The 19,946-nt window shown below is 51.3% G+C and overlaps 1 protein-coding gene across 1 annotated transcript; it reads left to right on the top strand.

Annotated features, from left to right (window-relative positions):
- Positions 1-1,255: 1,255 nt before the first annotated feature.
- Positions 1,256-19,180, top strand: LOC129715765 (uncharacterized). Its single transcript, XM_055665619.1, has 10 exons — positions 1,256-1,982; positions 2,839-2,915; positions 3,999-4,088; positions 4,926-5,013; positions 6,918-7,031; positions 8,029-8,139; positions 9,048-9,162; positions 10,366-10,461; positions 12,012-12,125; positions 18,861-19,180. Exons 1-10 carry the CDS (start codon positions 1,923-1,925, stop codon positions 19,178-19,180), a joined length of 1,185 nt encoding a protein of 394 aa, XP_055521594.1. The 5' UTR covers positions 1,256-1,922.
- The last annotated feature ends 766 nt before the right edge of the window (positions 19,181-19,946 follow it).

The following is a 19,946-nucleotide window of genomic DNA, read 5'->3' as shown; positions in this document are numbered from 1 at the left end:
CCTCCCCCTCCACATCCACCTCCCACCGCCTCCCTTTTACCCCTCTCCCCCACTCCCCCCCTCTGCCCCCCCACCACCCCCATCCCCACCACTCCCCCCCCACTCTCCCCTACCCCACCCCTCCCCTCCCCATACCTCTGCCCCACTCCCCTCCCCCTCCACATCCACCTTCCCTCCCATCCTCCCCCCCCCCCCCCCCCCACCCCCCCCCCCATACTCTGCCCCACTCAGTTTAGTTTAGAGATACAGTGCCGAAACAGGCCCTTCGGCCCACCGAATGCATGCCGACCAGCGACCCCCGCACACTAACACTATCCTACACACTGGGGGAAATTTACAATCTTAATCACAGCCAATTAACCTGTAAGTCTTTGGAGTGCGGGAGGAAACCAGATCACCCGGAGATAACCCACACGGTCACAGGGAGAACGTGCAAACTCCGCACAGACAGCACCCGTAGTCGGGATCGAACCTGGGTCTCTGGCGATTTTCTCAATGAGATACTATACTGCCATCTGCAGGGCGTTTAGGTAACTGCAGCATGCCTTCATCACCCTGATGATCGGGATGCCCCGCTCTCTCATGCTGATAGACAATAGACAACAGGTGCAGGAGTAGAGGCCATTCGGCCCTTCGAGCCAGCACCACCATTCAATGTGATCATGGCTGATCATCCTCAATCAGTACCCCGTTCCTGCCTTCTCCCCATATCCCCTGACTCCGCTATCTTTAAGAGCTCTATCTAATTCTCTCTTGAAAGCATCCAGAGAACTGGCCTCCACCGCCCTCTGAGGCAGAGAATTCCACAGATTCACAACTCTCCGGGTGAAAATATTTTTCCTCATCTCTGTTCTAAATGGCTTACCCCTTATTCTTAAACTGTGTGTGTGTGTGTGGCCCCTGGTTCTGGACTCCCCCAACATCGGGAACATGTTTCCTGCCTCTAGCGCGTCCAAGCCCTTAATGATCTTATATGTTTCAATGAGATCTCCCTATCATCCTTCTAAACTCTAGAGTGTACAAGCCCACACACTCATCTCCCTGCTACCTTCAGGTAGAAGGTACATGAGCCTGAAGACTGCAACAACCAGGTTCAGGAATAGCTACTTCCCCACAGCCATCAGACTATTAAACCTGGCTCGGACAAAACTCTGATTATTAATAACCCATTATCTGTTATTTGTACTTAATCAGTTTATTTATTCACGTGTGTATATATTTATATAATGGTATATGGACACACTGATCTGTTTTGTAGTAAATGCCTACTATGTTCTGTTGTGCTGAAGCAAAGCATGAATTTCATTGTCCTATCATAGAAACATAGAAACATAGAAAATAGGTGCAGGAGTAGAGGCCATTCGGCCCTTCGAGCCTGCACCGCCATTCAATATGATCATGGCTGATCATCCAACTCTGTATCCCATCCCTGCCTTCTCTCCATACCCCCCTGATCCCTTTAGCCACAAGGGCCACATCTAACTCCCTCTTAAATATAGCCAATGAACTGTGTGGCCTCAACTACCTTCTGTGGCAGAGAATTCCACAGATTCACCACTCTCTGTGTGAAAAAAAAATGTTTTTCTCATCTCGGTCCTAAAATATTTCCCCCTTATCCTTAAACTGTGTGTGGCCCCTTGTTCTGGACTTCCCCAACATCGGGAACAATCTTCCTGCATCTAGCCTGTCCAACCCCTTAAGAATTTTGTACGTTTCTATAAGATCCCCCCCTCAATCTTCTAAATTCTAGCGAGTACAAGCCGAGTCTATCAGGGACACATGACAATAAACTCACTTCAACTTCAATTTGAATTTGACTCTGCTATTTACCATTACTGTATCTCTAAAACTAAAACTGGAACTAACGTTTTGGTTCTCGTTCCCCCTAGGATGATGGACAGAACAAGGTTGAATGTTTGTTGATGTCTCCACATAACAGGATTTGCAACGTTAGTTTTCCAGTCTTCAGATCCTCGATGCAGGTATGTGATGAAGGGGGGACATTGCTCACACCTACATATCCGTGCACACAACAGGCGGGGGGCTCCATGCAACTGTGGCGCCTCGTGCTGTCCGTGCGGAGTTTGCACGTTCTCCCCGTGGCCCGCGCTGGGTTTTCTCCCAATGCTCCGGTTCCCTCCCACAGAGCAACGAGCAATGGAGCAAAGAGGTTCTTCTGGAGTTGTACAGAGCCCTAGTGCGACCACACTTGGAGTATTGTGTGCAATAGACAATAGACAATAGGTGCAGGAGTAGGCCATTCGGTCCTTCGAGCCAGCACCGCACTGTGCAGTTTTGGTCCCCTAATTTGAGGAAGAACATTCTTGCTATTGAGGGAGCCCAGCGTAGGTTCACCAGGTTAATTCCCGGGATAGCGGGACTGTCATATGCTGAGAGAATGGAGCGGCTGGGCTTGTACACTCTGGAGTTTAGAAGGATGAGAGGGGATCTTATTGAAACATATAAGATTGTTAAGGGTTTGGACACGCTAGAGGCAGGAAACATGTTCCCAATGTTGGGGGAGTCCAGAACCAGGGGCCACACACACAGTTTAAGCCATTTAGAACGGAGATGAGGAAACACTTTTTCTCACAGAGAGTTGTGAGTCTGTGGAATTCTCTGTGGAGGCCGGTTCTCTGGATGCTTTCAAGAGAGAGCTAGATAGGGCTCTTAAAGATAGTGGAGTCAGGGGAGAAGGCAGGAACGGGGTACTGATTGGGGATGATCAGCCATGATCACATTGAATGGCGGTGCTGGCTCGAAATTCCTCAATCTCTGCCTGAAATCTATAATGTTGCATTTTGAGGCTGGACATCACAGGGTTTGTTTTACGCGCAGGTCTCCTTTCGCCTGGAGTTTGAGTTTGTTTGTACGTACCTGGCGGATGAGGTGGAATTGCTCCTCAGTGTGATGAGGTGAGTTCATTCACATTCACATGTTTTCAGAGCAGAATTAAGCCATTTGGCCCATCAAGTCTACTCCACCATTCTATCATGGCTGATCTATCTCCCCCTCCTAACCCCTGCCTTCTCCTGCCTTCTCCCCATAACCCCTGATATTCTTACTAATCAAGAATCTCTCATTCATTCTGGAATTCATTCGTTTAGAAGAATGAGGTCGGGGGGGTGGGGTCTTATAGAAACGTATAAAATTATAAAAGGACTGTAGACAAGCTAGATGCAGGAAAAACGTTCCCAATGTTGGGCGAGTCCAGAACCAGGGGCCACACACACACAGTCTTAGAATAAAGGGGAGGCCATTTAAGACTGGGGCGAGAAAAAAACTTTTTCACCCAGAGAGTTGTGAATTAGTGGAATTCCCTGCCACAGAGGGCAGTGGAGGCCAAGTCACTGGATGGATTTAAGAGAGAGTTAGATAGAGCTCTAGGGGCTAGTGGAGTTAAGGGATATGGGGAGAAGGCAAGCACGGGGTACTGATTGGGGACAATCAGCCATGATCACAATGAATGGCAGTGCTGGCTTGAAGGGCCGAATGGCCTCCTCCTGCTCCTATTTTCTATGTTTCTCTCTATTCTCTCAATAGAGCTTTGAATTTCCCTGAGAAGGGATTAATAAAGTATCTATCTATCCATCTACCTATCTATCTATCTATCTATCTATCTATCTATCTATCTATCTATCTATCTATCTATCTATCTATCCATCTATCTATCTATCTATCTATCTATCTATCTATCTATCTATCTATCTTACTATCTATCTATCTATCTCTCATTTCTCTCATTTCTCTTTCTCATTCTCTCCTCTCTCTCTCTAGTTCCCTCATTTTCCTTCTCTTGTTCTTCCTCTCTCTCTTTTCTCATTCTCTCTCTCATTCTCTCATTCTTTATCGTTCTTTCTCTCCCCTCTTGTTTTCCTTTCGTCCTCTCGTTTTCCTTTCCCCCCCCTCCTCCTCCTCTCCCTCTCCCCCTCCACTAAATTGTGTTCCGAGTTCCCATTGTACTCACACCTCCCCCCCACTCCCCCCCACTCTTGTAGCGACAGCTCCGAGCTGAACCAGACCCTCCACGACAATGCGGTGCGGGCGTGGGCAGCCGTGCGCTACGAGGCCGACCTTCTCCTCACCAGGTAGGTGCAGCTGGTGAACCCGGCACCCATAACCATGGCCACCCTGGCACAGGGAGCTCAGGACCTTTGGGGGTGCAAGCATGTAACACTGGGGGATGCAAGCATGCAGCATTGGGGGATGCAAGCATGCAACATTGGGGATGCAAGCATGCAGCACTGGGAATTATGAAGCATCATTCATTCAAGCATGCAACACTGGGGGTGCAAGCATGCAACACTGGGGGATGCAAGCATGCAACACTGGGAATTATAAAGCATCATTCATTCAAGCATGCAACACTGGGGGATGCAAGCATGCAACACTGGGGGGTGCAAGCATGCAACACTGGGGGTGCAAGCATGCAGCACTGGGAATTATAAAGCATCATTCATTCAAGCATGCAACGCTGGAGATGCAAGCATGCAGCACTGGGGGTGCAAGCATGCAGCACTGGGAATTATAAAGCATCATTCATTCAAGCATGCAACACTGGGGGATGCAAGCATGCAACACTGGGGGATGCAAGCATGCAACACTGGGAATTATAAAGCATCATACATTCAATCATTCATTCATTCAAGCATGCAACACTGGGGGATGCAAGCATGCAACGCTGGGAATTATAAAGCATCATTCATTCAAGCATGCAACACATGCGGTGCAAGAATGCATGTACGGGGACGGCGGTCGAGGTGGGGCCACGTGGGAGCAAGCGGCGGCCCAGGGGGTGGAACAGCCAAGAAGAAGGGTGGGGGGGGGCTGGGGGGGGGGCAGGGGTAGGGGGGGGAGGAGGACAAAGGAAGACCCGAGGTCGGGGGTTACTCTCTCTCCCTCTCTCTCTCTCTCTCTCTCCACAGCGAGTCCAGCCCGCAACGCCACGAGGTGACCCCGGTCCGCGACTCGGTGCCAGAGGGAACGCATCCCACAGTCCGACACACCTTCCAGGTAGAGAGTGGGACGGGACGGGACGGGACGGGACGGGACGCCATTCGGCCCATCCAGTCCACTCCGCCATTCAATCACGGCTGATCTGTCTCTCCCTCCCAACCCCATTCTCCTGCCTTCTCCCCGTAACCCCTGACACCCGCACTGATCAACAATCCATCTAACTCTGCCTTAAAAATATCCACCGACCAGCGATCCCTGCACACTAACACTATCCCACACACACACTAGGGACAATCCCCGCACACTAACACTATCCCACACACACACCCGCTAGGGACAATCCCTGCACACTAACACTATCCCACACACACACACACTACGGACAATCCCCGCACACTAACACTATCCCACACACACACACTAGGGACAATCCCCGCACACTAACACTATCCCACACACACACACTAGGGATAATCCCCGCACACTAACACTATCCCACACACACACCCGCTAGGGACAGTCCCCGCACACTAACACTATCCCACACACACACTAGGGATCATTTTTACATTTGCACCAAGCAAATTAACCTACAAACAATAGACAATAGACAATAGGTGCAGGAGGAGGCCATTCGGCCCCTTCGAGCCAGCACCGCCATTCAATGTGATCATGGCTGATCATCCCCAATCAGTGCCCCGTTCCTGCCTTTTCTCCCCCCGACTCTCTCTCGCTATCTTTAAGAGCCCTATCTAGCTCTCTCTTGAAAGAATTCTAATTCTCTCCAGAGAACCGGCCTCCACCGCCCTCTGAGGCAGAGAATTCCACAGACTCACAACCCTCTCTGTGTGAGGAAAAAGTGTTTCCTCGTCTCCGTTCTAAATGGCCGACCCCCTTATTCTTAACGTGCGAGTCTTTGGAGTGCGGGAGGAAACCGGAGCTCCCGGAGAAATCCTGTGGGAAGAGAACGTAGAGATGGTGCCCGTAGTCAGGATGGAACCCGGGGGTCGATTGATTGAATTGAATAACCTTTAATGATTAACAATCCATCTAACTCTGCCTTAAAATCCCCGCACACTAACAGTATCCCACACACACACTAGGGACAATCCCCGCACACTAACACTATCCCACTTTACAGGAAATTACAGTGCCACAACAGCTTCAAGACAGACATAACACCACACATTTCCACAGATAGCTTCAATACTTAATAAGTTAAAATACAATGAATGAATACTACAAAAAATCCAAAATTATTTTTGTGCATTATAAAACCTTATAGCAGCTGGTATACAAGACTTCCTATATCTCTCCGTTTTGCACATTGGTGCAATCAGTCTCTGACTGAAGATGCTGCTCTTGATCACCTTCAGGGCGTGGAGTGGGTGAGTGGGGTTGGTCATTATTGTTCAGAGTTCTGGCCTCTGCCACCTGCTGGACCGTTAGTTGCTCAGCCCCGACCACTGAACCGGCCTTCCTGATCAGCTTGTCCAGTCTGTTTTTGTCCGCTAGGCGGGCGCCTTCTCCCCAACAGGCCACAGCAAAAAACAGAGCACTGGCCACCACTGAATGGTAGACACTGGGGTTGGCAGATATTAAATGACCTTAGCCTCCTTAAGAAATACAGTCGACTTTGTCCCTTCCTGTACACCGCCTCCGTATGACTCTTCCAGTCCAGCTCACTGTCAAGCTGCACACCAAGGTACCTGTGGTTGGCGACCACCTCCACCTCAGTGCCCCTGATGGTGATTGGTGTTGGTTGAGTCCTCCTCCTCCCCCTCCTGAAATCCACAACTATCTCCTTGGCATTGGTGGCAAGGCAGCAACTCGACACGCTGCGCCATCTTGACCGCGCTCGTGTTCCCATGAAATCTTACCCCCGACCGACCGCACCTTTGTCATGAGTCAGCGAGATGCAACCAGCCTTGTGTGTGTGTGTGTGTGCGTTTGTGTTACAGATCAACAATCTGGGATGTTTTCTACCCCGGAGGCTGGAGGCCAAAATCCTGGTTCCCACCGCGATCGGCGCCTACCACCACTTTGCCCGGGTGACCACGGTGTCGCTGGACCCGGTGAGTAAACGGCAAACGCCGTCAACTTCGGCCGAACGGCTCGCGCCCGTCGCGGGGCCTGGAATTCGGCCCCTCGGGCATGAGGTCATTTAAAAAATGTATCTATTTTAATTTATTAGAAGGAAGTCCAATCATATGGCACCAAAGTGCCTAATATATATTTTCATAATACAGTTTAGAAGGATGAGAGGGTATCTCATTGAAACATATGAGATTGTTAAGGGCTTGGACACGTTATGTTGTTACTTGTGGGCGGAGAACCAAGGCAAATTCCTTGTATGTGAACACTTGGCCCTTCTGCTGTTGTAGAGCCCTAGTGAGACCACACCTGGTGTATTGTGTGCAGTTTTGGTCGCCTAATTTGAGGAGGGACATTCTTGCTATTGTGGGAGTGCATCGTACGTTTACAAGGTTAATTCCCGGGATGGCAGGACTGTCATATGCTGAGAGAATGGAGCGGCTGGGCTTGTACACTCTGGAGTTTAGAATGATGAGAGGGGATCTCATTGAAACATGTAAAATTGTTAAGGGTTTGGACACGTTAGAGGCAGGTAACATGTTCCCGATGTTGGGGGAGTCCAGAACCCGGGGCCACACACACACACAGTTTAAGAATAAGGGGTAAAAGCCATTTAGAACGGTGATGAGGAAACACTTTTTCACCCAGAGAGTTGTGAGTCTGTGGAATTCTCTGCCACAGAAGGCGGTCAAGGCTGGATGTTTTCAAGAGAGAGTTAGATTTAGCTCTTGTGGCTAACGGAGTCAGGGGGTATGGGGAGAAGGCAGGAACGGGGTACTGATTGTGGATGATCAGCCATGATCACATTGAATGGCGGTGCTGGCTCGAAGGGCCGAATGGCCTACTCCTGCTATGTTAGCTGTTTGTTGGGGGAGAACGAGAAGCTGGAGCGGCTGGGATAGCTGGTGACAAACGCTCGGTACACACGTGACAATAAACTACACTCAGCTGTCTCATTAATCCCCCCCCCCCATGCAGAGCAGCGGGGGCAACTGCTCAATGGAAACCCCAACAGAGACCTCCCACAACAGGAGCCGAGGGGCAGACACACGCGCCCCGCACCGGGACTTGCGGCACCTACACAGGCTGGTGAGGGGGCGGCAACATGGGCGAGGGGGGAGGGGGAGAGAGTTGAGAGAGAGAGAGAGAGAGAGAGCATGGAGTGAGGGGGGAGGGGGGAGGGGGAAGGATATATGAAGGGGGAGGGGGAAAGCGGGTGGGGGGGGAGAGAGGGGGGGGGGGAGAGGGGGTGTGGGGGAGAGGGGGGGGGGGGGGAGAGAGTGTTACAGGAAGGGGAGGTGAAAGGGGATGAGGTGGGTGGAGAGAGGGTTTTGAGGGGGGGTGGAGAGATGGGTTGGGGAGGGGAGAGGGGAGAAAGGGGGTGAGGAGAGGGGGGGGGGAAGGGGGAGAGGGGGCGAGAGAGGAGAGGTGGAGGAGAGAGTGTTACGAGAAGGGGGAGGTGAAAGGGGATGAGGTGGGTGGAGAGGGGGTGAGGAGAGAGGGGAGATGGGGGTGGGGAAGGGAGAGAGGGGGGGGGGAAGGGAGAGGGGGTGGGGGGAGTGGAGTGAGGGGGAGGGGGAGGTGGGTAGAGGGGTGTGAGAGAGGAGGTGGAGGCGAGAGAGGAGAGTGTACGAGAAGGGGGAGGTGAAAGGGGATGAGGTGGGTGGGAGAGAGGGGTTGAGGGGGGTGGGAGAGATGGGGTTGGGGAGGGGGAGAGGGGGGTGAGGAGATGGGGAGGGGGAGGTAGGGGCGGGGAGAGGCAGTGAGGAGAGGGGGGTGAGGAGAGGCAGTGAGGCAGTGAGAGGGGGTGAGGAGAGGGGGGGGTGAGGAGTGAGGGGGGGGTGAGGAGAGGGGGTGAGGAGGGGGGAGGTAGGGAGAGGCACAGTGAGGAGAGGCAGTGAGGAGAGGGGGGTGGGGAGGAGGGGGTGAGGGAGGAGGGTCCTCCAGGAGCAGCCCGTGACCTGCCCCCGCACTCTCTGCCTCTGCTGCTGCTGCAGGACTGCAACACTGCTGCATGCAGCTCCTACACCTGCCCTGCAGGGACTGGACAGGAGCAAGGGGGCGCTCTCTCTCCACCTCAGCTACTCCCTGCACGGACCCTTCTTCTCCACGGTGAGTGGGCTGATGATCCCCCCCACCCTCTCCCTCCCCCGCTCCCTCCCTCCCCCCTCCTCTCTCACCCTCTCTCTCCCTCTCTCCCTCTCTCCCTCTCCCCCCCTCTCCCGCCCCCCCCCCCCCCCCCACCCTCTCCCTCCCCACCCTCCCCCACCCTCTCTCCCCCCCCCCTCCCCCCCTCTCCCCCCCCTTCTCCCACCAGTCTCCCACTGACTGCCCCGTAATTATATTTTATCACTCTCTGCTTCTTTGTCGTCTTCTCCTAGCTATCAACGATCTATTCTACATGTTCCTTGCACGCCATCCCCTTTGATGTATCTTTTTCACACCTCACCCTTCCTTATCTCTGTGTCCCCCCCCCCATTCTCCCCTGACTCTCAGTCTGAAGAAGGGTCTCGACTGAAACGTCGCCCATTCCTTCACTCCACAGATGCTGCCTGTCCCGCTGAGTTACTCCGGCACTCTGTGAAACGTCAACTATCCATGTTCTCCACAGATGCTGCCTGACCCGCTGAGTTACTCCAGCACTCTGTGAAACGTCACCTATCCATGTTCTCCACAGATGCTGCCTGACCCGCTGAGTTACTCCAGCACTCTGTGAAACGTCACCTATCCATGTTCTCCACAGATGCTGCCTGACTCGCTGAGTTACTCCAGCACTCTGTGAAACGTCACCTATCCATGTTCTCCCCCATAGATGCTGCCTGACCCGCTGAGTTACTCCAGCACTCTGTGAAACGTCACCTATCCATGTTCTCCACAGATGCTGCCTGACCCGCTGAGTTACTCCAGCACTCTGTGAAACGTCACCTATCCATGTTCTCCACAGATGCTGCCTGACCCGCTGAGTTACTCCAGCACTCTGTGAAACGTCACCTATCCATGTTCTCCACAGATGCTGCCTGACCCTCTGAGTTACTCCAGCACTCCAAGTCCATTTTAATGCAATCCAGCATCTGCAGTTCTGAAGAAGGGTTTCAGCCCGAAACGTTGCCTATTTCCTTCGCTCCATAGATGCTGCTGCACCCGCTGAGTTTCTCCAGCCTTTTTGTGTACCTTCGATTTTCCAGCATCTGCACAGTTCCTTCTTGAACACAGCATCTGCAGTTCTTTCTTTTGACGAAAGGTTCTGATTTGCCTACCTGTAGGATACTCAACATATGCCCCTAGTCTTACTGAAAAACTTTTTGTATTTAACAGGCAAAGTTCAAATCTATAAAGATCGTAACCACATTCACTCTGGAGATTCAAGCGCCCGATGTCCTGGCGGCTCCAGACGCAGCTCGCTATCGAGAGGTAGGCGCGCCGTTTCCCCCGTAGACTCTGACCAGCACATCTTCCAACGCTCGGGGATCTCTGCTCGAAGGTGGACTTACCATCGCCAGCCGTGGGTTTTAACATTGGCAGCCCCAGTTCGCCTCGACCAGGGCCGGATTTAGATGAAGAGAGGCCCTAAGCTATTTCACTTGTGAGCCCCCCCCCCTCCTCCCAATCCTCCGCCCCCACGACTAGAGAACCATGACTCCCCGGCAGTCACAGTGTGACACTTTTAGATCATGTTGTCATAGAAACATAGAAACATAGAAATTAGGTGCAGGAGTAGAGGCCATTCGGCCCTTCGAGCCTGCACTGCCATTCAATATGATCATGGCTGATCATCCAACTCAGTATCCCGTACCTGCCTTCTCTCCATACCCCCTGATCCCCTTAGCCACAAGGGCCACATCTAACTCCCTCTTAAATATAGCCAATGAACTGTGGCCTCAACTACCCTCTGTGGCAGAGAGTTCCAGAGATTCACCACTCTCTGTGTGAAAAAAGTTCTTCTCATCTCAGTTTTAAAGGATTTCCCCCTTATCCTTAAGCTGTGACCCCTTGTCCTGGACTTTCTTAACATCAGGAACAATCTTCCTGCATCTAGCCTGTCCAACCCCTTAAGAATTTTGTAAGTTTGTATAAGATCCCCTCTCAATCTCCTAAATTCTAGAGAGTATAAACCAAGTCTATCCAGTCTTTCTTCATAAGACAGTCCTGACATCCCAGGAATCAGTCTGGTGAACCGTCTCTGCACTCCCTCTATGGCAATAATGTCCTTCCTCAGATTTGGAGACCAAAAACTGTACGCAATACTCCAGGTGTGGTCTCACCAAGACCCTGTACAACTGCAGTAGAACCTCCCTGCTCCTATACTCAAATCCTTTTGCAATGAAAGCTAACATACCATTCGCTTTCTTTACTGCCTGCTGCACCTGCATGCCTACCTTCAATGACTGGTGTACCATGACACCCAGGTCTCGCTGCATCTCCCCCTTTCCCAATCGGCCACCATTTAGATAATAGTCTGCTTTCCCGTTTTTGCCACCAAAATGGATAACCTCACATTTATCCACATTATACTGCATCTGCCAAACATTTGCCCACTCACCCAGCCTATCCAAGTCACCTTGCAGTCTCCTAGCATCCTCCTCACAGCTAACATTGCCCCCCAGCTTAGTGTCATCCGCAAACTTGGAGATGTTGCCTTCAATTCCCTCATCCAGATCATTAATATATATTGTAAGGAGTCGCATGGTTTGAGGGGAATGGGGAAGACCCAATGGAACAGCCACTGAGATTGGGGGACCTAGCACTAGGACCCAGCGCAGTCAAACCCGGGGGAGTTGGAATCTGCAGTGTGGAAACTCCAGGCCCGGTGCTGAGTCCAAGCTGCAGGCTGCTGCACGGCGGTGGAGTGGCCAGGATCTAGCTTATCTAGGAGGTGTTGGAGATTAGATGGAGTGCACCATCTTGCTTGCTATAGGATCTTTGGTGCTGGTTGACCAGTCTGCCTGTCCCTGTCTTCCCAGCTGGTTTTCGAGTTGACCAAGCCATCGGTGGTTGGCGTCTCGCTATGGATCATCATCGGCAGTTCCCTCGGAGGCCTGTTGCTCCTGGCGCTCATCATCTTCATCCTCTGGAAGGTAAGCGCCCCCCACGCCCCCCCCGTCAAACCGGGAACGATCGCTGTGCTGCTGCCTCACGGCGCCAGAGACCCGGGTTCCATCCCGGCCGCGGGTGCTGCCTGTACGGAGTTTGCACGTTCTCCCCGTGACCCGTGTGGGTTTTCTCCTCTCTTCACCACCTCACAGTCCAAAGACAACAAACAATAGACAATAGGTGCAGGAGTAGAGGCCATTCGGCCCTTCGAGCCAGCACCAGCACCGCCATTCAATGTGATCATGGCTGATCATCCCCAATCAGGACCCCGTTCCTGCCTTCTCCCCTGACTTCGCTAACTTTAAGAGCCCTATCTAGCGCTCTCTTGAAAGCATCCAGAGAACCGGCCTCCACCGCCCTCTGAGGCAGAGAATTCCACAGACTCACAACTCTCTGCGAGAAAAGGTGTTTCCTCATCTCCGTTCTAAATGGCCGACCCCTTATTCTTAAACTGTGTGTACGAGGGTTGTGCCTCACGAAAAGGACGTCCGAAAGACAGGTGCAGCAGTAGGACTGTAGAGCCAAGGGGGCAACCTGGGATACGGCGAATCAATTTCTATTTAGTAGTGTGAGACCAAATTGATCAGGCACGAGGCAGACATCAACCAGCTGACACTCAACCGCATAAAAAACATATGTTCCATAAATAAAGATGAAATAATTACAAGCATGAAATAAAATAGATAGAAGTTGAGAAAGAAAAAGAGGCAAGGAAAAGCAAATTAAGCCAATAAAAGGGTGAGTGTCATGTATAGAGGTAATGAAGCTGCGACACAAACGTCGTAAAAAAGACTGCGATGTGTAGTTGGTCAAGAGTTTGGTAGCCGTGGGAAAGCTAAACTAACGCATAAAAGTTCAGGTCTGTTTTAGGATCAAAGTGTCAAAGTTGGGGCCCAAGTCTTAAAGCTTCAGGAAGGTTCAGTGATGTCCCGCGCATGTTGTATGTTAGCAGACAAGAGGTAGTGTACAGAGCCTATAATACTGTTTGCTATGTATTGGGAATACACTAACAGATTGGTCTCCGGAATGAATACTTAGCAGGTCCTAGGAAAGATAATGCGATTATAGGTGGACGGACATTGTTGACCGGTGCTAGCTTGAATTGCACAAAAGAGGATATCATGAAGGTATAGGGACCGCAGGACGAATGGTGGTCTATGCAGTTGCCTACCGTGGCACGTCTGAGTGTCGAGACAACCCACCTGCCCCCCCGGACGTATTGGCAGCGTAATCAGAGTTCCTTGGGCCCGCAGTCCTCTACCACGAAACCTGAGGCAACACACTGGCCGACCATATTATTGCCATAGCCACGAGGCGGTGGCGATGCCCGCGCCGCGAGTCCGTTGCCCCCCAGCATCCTGCTTCCGCAGGAACGGGGTGGACAGCGTCACGCGCACTACGGACCAGGTTCCCACTGGGGCAGACCGGCTTAACGCAACCTCGGGCGGCGCAGGATATATATCCTGGTTTACATACGGCGCACGGTCCTACCGGCCACTTTTGTAAGCACAGCTGGCGTCCAGGTGGGGGGGCGCGCCTCCTCATAATTCGCAACTTCCGCACGAATTCTTCCGGGTCTACGGGAGACCGGCTAGGCCCATCAGCAACGCACGGGCGGTAGGTCATCCCGGCAGACTATGAGTATCACGCGGATGATTGGGGTGAAGTCCAGGACCAGGCGGCTCACATGCCTAAGGCTATGTACATGGGTACCTCAAAACTCGAAAGAAACGGGTAGGGGGAAAAAAAGTAATCGTTTACCAAACAGCGACGAGGAAGTGGGAGAGGTACGAACATAGGGCGCGGATTGTAGTGGCAACACCAGGACGGACGTGGACCCGGCGGTGTCGCAGATGACCATAGTATCTGGAACAAGCACATAGCTTGCCACACGCAACAAAGAGCGTGTAGTCGGAGCGCACATGAATATCATTAGGTATATTTGTAAAGGAAGCGGACGGACTGTCGGAGATGTAGCGACCGCAGCCAGTGATGGCCTAAGGGCGCAGAATCAAGGATGAAGGGATATATGGAGAGAACGGCAGGAGTACGGAGATCTGAGTTCGGGGCATAGATTCACTAACGCATTGAATGGCCGAGGGTGCAGCTCGAAGGTCGAGAGCGGCGACAAATGGCCTCTACTACCTGACACCGAATCTATGTTTTATGTTTTATGCATGTCAGACTGATATACTTTGGCCCTAAAACCAAAGGTAAATTGTAGGTTATGATCCTTGTGTAAATGCTTACAAAATTGTCCCTAGTGTGTGTAGGATAGTGTTAGTGTGCGGGGGATCGCCTCGGTCGGCACGGATCTAGCTTGTGCCGAGGCTGCAAAAGAAGGACTGCTGTTTCCACGACAGCTAGTATCTCTAAACTAAGCGTAAACTAAAAAGGCAGAGTGGAGGAGGAAAGTGGAGTGGCGGCGGTTTAGGGAGGGACGGGCATCCTTGGGAACTGGCGAGAGAGCTGTCTGGGGGGGACGCGCTGGAGCGAGAGGAAGCAGCTGCGCGGACGGGAGTCCTCTCTACGCCAAGGGATCACTTCTCTCGCCCGCCAGTGCGATTTTTCAAGAAGGGAAACCGACATAAGGCAGGACGAGGGCAGTTGTCGAAGGAGGACAAGGATACAATGTGCATGGTCGGGCGTACTGCAGGGGAAGAGAGCCGCTCTCTAGACCCCCCGCCCCCCCCACCCCCCTACCCCCCACCCCCCCCCCAGCGAAGCTTCAGCCGCACCTCGGCCAGGGGGCGACAGTCCCTCCACCTGCGGAGTTTGAGGGGACTGCCCGTTGCAGCACAACAACAGACGGGCCAAAGCATGGACCGCAGACGAAGCCGATCTATAGAGGCTGTGCATTTAAGAGCAAGCCGTCCCCCCTTCCTCTTGCCCGTGAACGAACCGCAGATTTTTGTACGCCTCTACAAGGTCGCCCCTCATCCTCCTGCGCTCCAGGGAATAGAGACCCAGCCCTTTGCCCCAACCTCTCCCTGTAGCTCAGGCCCCATCGAGTCCCGGCAACATCCTCGTAAATCATCTCTGAACCCGTTCCAGCTCGACGACATCGTTCCTATTAACACAGGTTGCCTTGCAGAAAGAGAACGTGAAGAATAGTCCAAAAGGCAGGCCCTCACCAATCGTCTTGTACACCTGCCCAGCCAAATTTTTCGCCTACCCGACTTCATACACTCAAGCTCTGGCCCTGATGAAGGCCAAGGTGCAAAAACATGCCGATTAATGCAACTGAATTTACACTAACCCTTGAGAAAGAACTAGCTGCGCATAATGTGAAAAAGCTGGCGGTAAACTCGCGGGCATGGGCTAGCATCCTGCTGAGGAAGAAGGAACAGGCGACCGTTTCGGGTCGAGTTACTCCAGTCTTGCTCTTGCCCATCAGGTTCCTACAGAGAGGCCTGTGACCCCCCCACGACCCCCGTTCCCATTCCCTTCCTGCTCTTTACCCCCTCCTCACCCAGGATACGGACAAGTCTGGAGACGATACGAATGGCAGATATGGACCTACATTTCAGCCCACACCTTCTCCCCGTGACCTGCGTGGGTTTTTCCGACAGACTCCAAAACACATTCGAGATTGGCTTCGATAAAGTGTGTAGGATAGCATTGGTCGCTGGTCGGTATGGGCCGAAGGGCCCGTTAGCGCGCTGTATCTCTAAACTGAACCAAAGCTAATCAAGGAACTGCCCACACTTTGATCTTGTAGAAATCACACACAAATACTGGAGTAACTCAGCGGGTCAGACACAGACACAAAGTCATATGAGGAAAGATTTTAAAGACTGGGCTTGTATTCACTGGAGTTTAGAAGAATGAGGGGGGGATTGTATAGAAACAGATAAAATTATAAAGGACCTGGGCAAGTCTAGATGCCGAGGAAACATGTTGCCGATGTTGTAGGGGAGTACAGGAAACCCAGACGAAGGCCCACAACACACGTTTAAGAATAAGGCGGCAAGCCCACACTTTAGAACGAGAAAGGAACACTTTTTTGCTCACAGCAGGTGCCGTGAAAGTCTGTTGAGGTAGATTCTCTGCCTCAGTGCGAGGGGCCGGTTCTCTGCGATGCTTTTCAAGAGCGAGCCACCTAGATAGGGCACTCTTAAAGATAGCGGAAAGGGCAGGGGAATGAGCCAGCGAGAAAAAAATGAAGCGTAGGAGGAACTACGGGGGGGCTATGAATTGGGGAGATCAGCATGATCACAGGGTGAAGGCGCGTGTCGCTGGCTGACCAAGGACGCCAAAGTGCTGGGGCTGGCTGAGCGATAAACGTAAGAGGAGGTCAGGACACAGTCGAGCGTGCGAGAAGATTTACGAGGATGTAGCCAGGGCTTGGTTACAGCGAAGAGGCCTGATCTCATCAAGGTATGTAGTTCCCGAATTAGAGAGAACTGATAGGATATGGTGATGCCTGGGGTTTTTACCCAGAGTAGGGGACCTAAAAGTCACGTAACGATAAGGAGGAACCATATGATTAGTTTAAGTTATGGAAGAGGAGGAAAGCAATGTATAATTAGGAAAAGAGGCCGGATGCGAAAAGGTGCGCGGATCTTGAATGATCTTGTCTGTAGTGGACAATTTAAGTTTCTATACAAAGTGAGGCAAGAGCAAAGCAGTAACATGGAGATAAGAAGATTGAGAGGGGGAAATCTGGTATAGGTAAACCTTAACGGTAACATAGTAGCTTAAGGAGGCTTGCCGACAGGCTAGATGCCAAGAATGCATTGTTACCCGAGTCTAGCGGAAGTCCAGGACAAGCGCGTCACAGCTTAAGAAAACAGCGGGACGAAAGCATTTAAAACCGCAGATTGAGTGACGGAACTTTGTTCACACAGAGAGTGGGTGAATACTCCTTGCAAGAGAACTCCTCCTGCAAACAGGTAAGGTCGTGACGGGCGCCAGACATTCATTGCCCAGCTATATTTAAGAGATGGAGTTAGATGTGGCCCATTGTGGCTAAGGGGATCAGGGGCGTTATGAGAGAGCAAGGCTAGGAGTACGGTTGGATGACTGAGTTGGAATGATCAGCCATGTCAATCATATGAATGGCCGGGGCAGGCCTCGAAGGGACCGATGGGCCTCTACTCCTGGACTCAAGTTCTATGTTTCATGATTCTCAAATAGGTAATACGTTGAGGCCCAAGTATTTCACATCACAAGAAATTTTGCTGATTGGGCGTGCTCCGCCCACAATGAACACTATGACTATACATAATGTCAGCTACGAATAATAAGCTTTAGATTGTACAAGTATTTTCCCCATGCAGTGAAGTCTAGATAATACAGGGCAACGCAGAGAGATTTGCAGTGGTGAGTAAGGCCGAAACTCTCACACAGAGGGTGTGCTGGGTGTATGGAAACGGATGCCGGAGGAGCGAAGGAGGTTAGTTGGAGGCCGCTACGCGGAATCGCGGACGACCCATAACAGCATTCTAAAAATGCTGATGTTTGGCCAGTGGGCACGTTGGAAATAGCGAGCATCGGTTATAGAGGGATATTGATGCCGAGCACACCCTAACACACAACAGGCAAGGTGACACGACTAGATGTTAGATGGGGCAGTGCGAGGTCGCAAGCGGCAGTATGTTGCTATTGAAAAAGAAGGCTTGAATTCATTGAGGTTTAGGAGGATGATGGCCGGTAGTCACAGGGGAGTAGAGGTGGGATCTCTATAAGAAAACATATAAAATTTAAAGGACTGTGGACAAGCTAGATGCAGGAAAAAATGGTCCCAATGGGGGCGGATGTCCCGACCAGCGGGCCACACAACACAGTCTTAGAATAAAAGGGGGGAGAGAGGAGGGAGGTCATTTAAGACTTGATGGTGAGGAAAAAAACTTTTTCACCCAGAGAGATTGGTGTGAATTTGCTGGAATTACCGGACCACAGCGGGACAGTGAGGGAAGGCTCAACTGTCCACTGGTCCCTGGGATTTAAGAGAGGATGTTTAGAGTAGCGAGCTCTATGGGCTGAGGGATGGTCAAGGGATATGGGAGAGGAGGCGCAGGTTATTGATAGGGGACGATCAGCCATGATAAGCAATGATGGGGGGCTGGACTCGAATGGCATGAACTAATTTTCTATGTTTCTATGTTTTTTTTGCCTTCCATCACCAGCTGAGGAAGGTGGGGGATCGCTGTTCATGTTATTTATTTGGGTGTCTTGAATGGTATTTATTGATTAAGACGGTCCAAGGTTATTAAAGAGATAATTAGATCAATGGTCCATTATTGCTCACCATCCCACATAGGGTTTTATGGAGGGAATACAATCAGTATAAAAATCCTACCTGTAACATTAAAGCAGAGATCATACTGGCAGAATACAAGAGTTTAAGAATCTAGATCACACTGAGGTAGTGGCAACAAGGTTGGCCACGCGATTTAACAGCACCCGTTGTATCCGTAATCACTGCTCATTCCTCCGGCAGGCAATCCCTTCACCTGCCATCTTATCCCAGTCAACAAGCAAAAGTGTATTTGTCACTAACATTACGAGAGACTGCAGGTGTTTAAGATGCGAAGTGGGACAGATGCTCGCGGAGGTTGTGCAAAAAGACAAAACACCCCAAAACAAATTATAAAACAATCATGCGCACACATATCTTTCTAGGAGTAATAAATATGGAAGGAAAAAAGTCGCTAGAGTTAGGTCCCTGGTGAAGAGATTTAGGCGTTTGAAACGTTCCGAATTGCCTTGGGAAGAAAGAAGAAGACAGGTCCTTCTCAACCTCTTCCTCAGGATCTCCCGCATGCACGGAGTGCGTGTTTCCGACCGTAGCAGCGACCTGAACCGTCGCCTATTTGCAGGGGTGTCGAAGAGGTTCTATCATGATTTTGCCTGGGGGCTGGAGTGCAACCTCTGTATAGTATATTTCCTGCAGGGGGGCAGAGTGACAGAGGATGCGATAAGTAGAACGTTCACCGAACGCACTACTCTCTGCAGAGCCTTCTTGTCCTTGGCAGACGCAATTCCCAAACAGATGGGAAGGTTCCCGGACAAGCATTTGGGTGTCACGTGGTAAAGCTACTGCTTACACGCGAACGCAGCGCCACAGTCCCAGGCTCGCCCCCGACCAAAAAAAACCAAGGCAGCTGTCTGTACCGGGTTTGCACGTTCTCCCCGTGAGTTTTTCCAGATGCTTATTGTTTCCTCTGTTCACTCCATTAAGACGGACAGGTGTGTACGATTTAATTGGCTTGCGTAAATGTAAAAATGTCCCTAGTGTGTGTATGGATAGTGTTAATCATGCAGAACCGATCGCAGGTCGGGTGATGATCCGGTGCACCGTGTTTCCACTCTGTATCTCTAAACTTAAACTAAAATAAAATCCATCTTAAAAAGCACTGCCACCTTGCGTGACGGCTTTAAATCTTTCCCCTTTCACCTTAAAATATACAATGAGTTATAACCAGGTAGGGATAGTGGGATAGGTGTGACAGCACATTTAGGTGGACCAAAAAACACTGGCGGAGACCAGGGAGAGAGATCTAGGTTGACTATGCCGAGGTCATCGTCAGCCGACTAGGAGACAGGAAATTATCGTTACCGGAAGCACGATGTTGCAGGGTCAATGAGTCATGACTTTAACCATGCTGTGGGAATAAATCAGGCAATGGGAATTAATTGTTGTTCATTGCAATCATCGAAACATAGACAATAGTGCAGGAAGTAGGAGGCACAGTATCGGACCATCCGCCGAACCGCCATTCAATTTACTGCGATCGCACGGAGTAGAGGCCAGAGACGGCCCTTCCAGCCTCGAGCTACCAGCCATTCAATATGATCGC

The sequence above is a fragment of the Leucoraja erinacea genome, unplaced genomic scaffold, assembly GCF_028641065.1.
Source record: "Leucoraja erinacea ecotype New England unplaced genomic scaffold, Leri_hhj_1 Leri_1384S, whole genome shotgun sequence".
In the NCBI taxonomy this organism is placed as follows: Eukaryota; Metazoa; Chordata; class Chondrichthyes; order Rajiformes; family Rajidae; genus Leucoraja; species Leucoraja erinaceus.
Note: the sequence above shows the minus strand (reverse complement) of the source record. Positions and strands in the feature narration are given on the sequence as shown.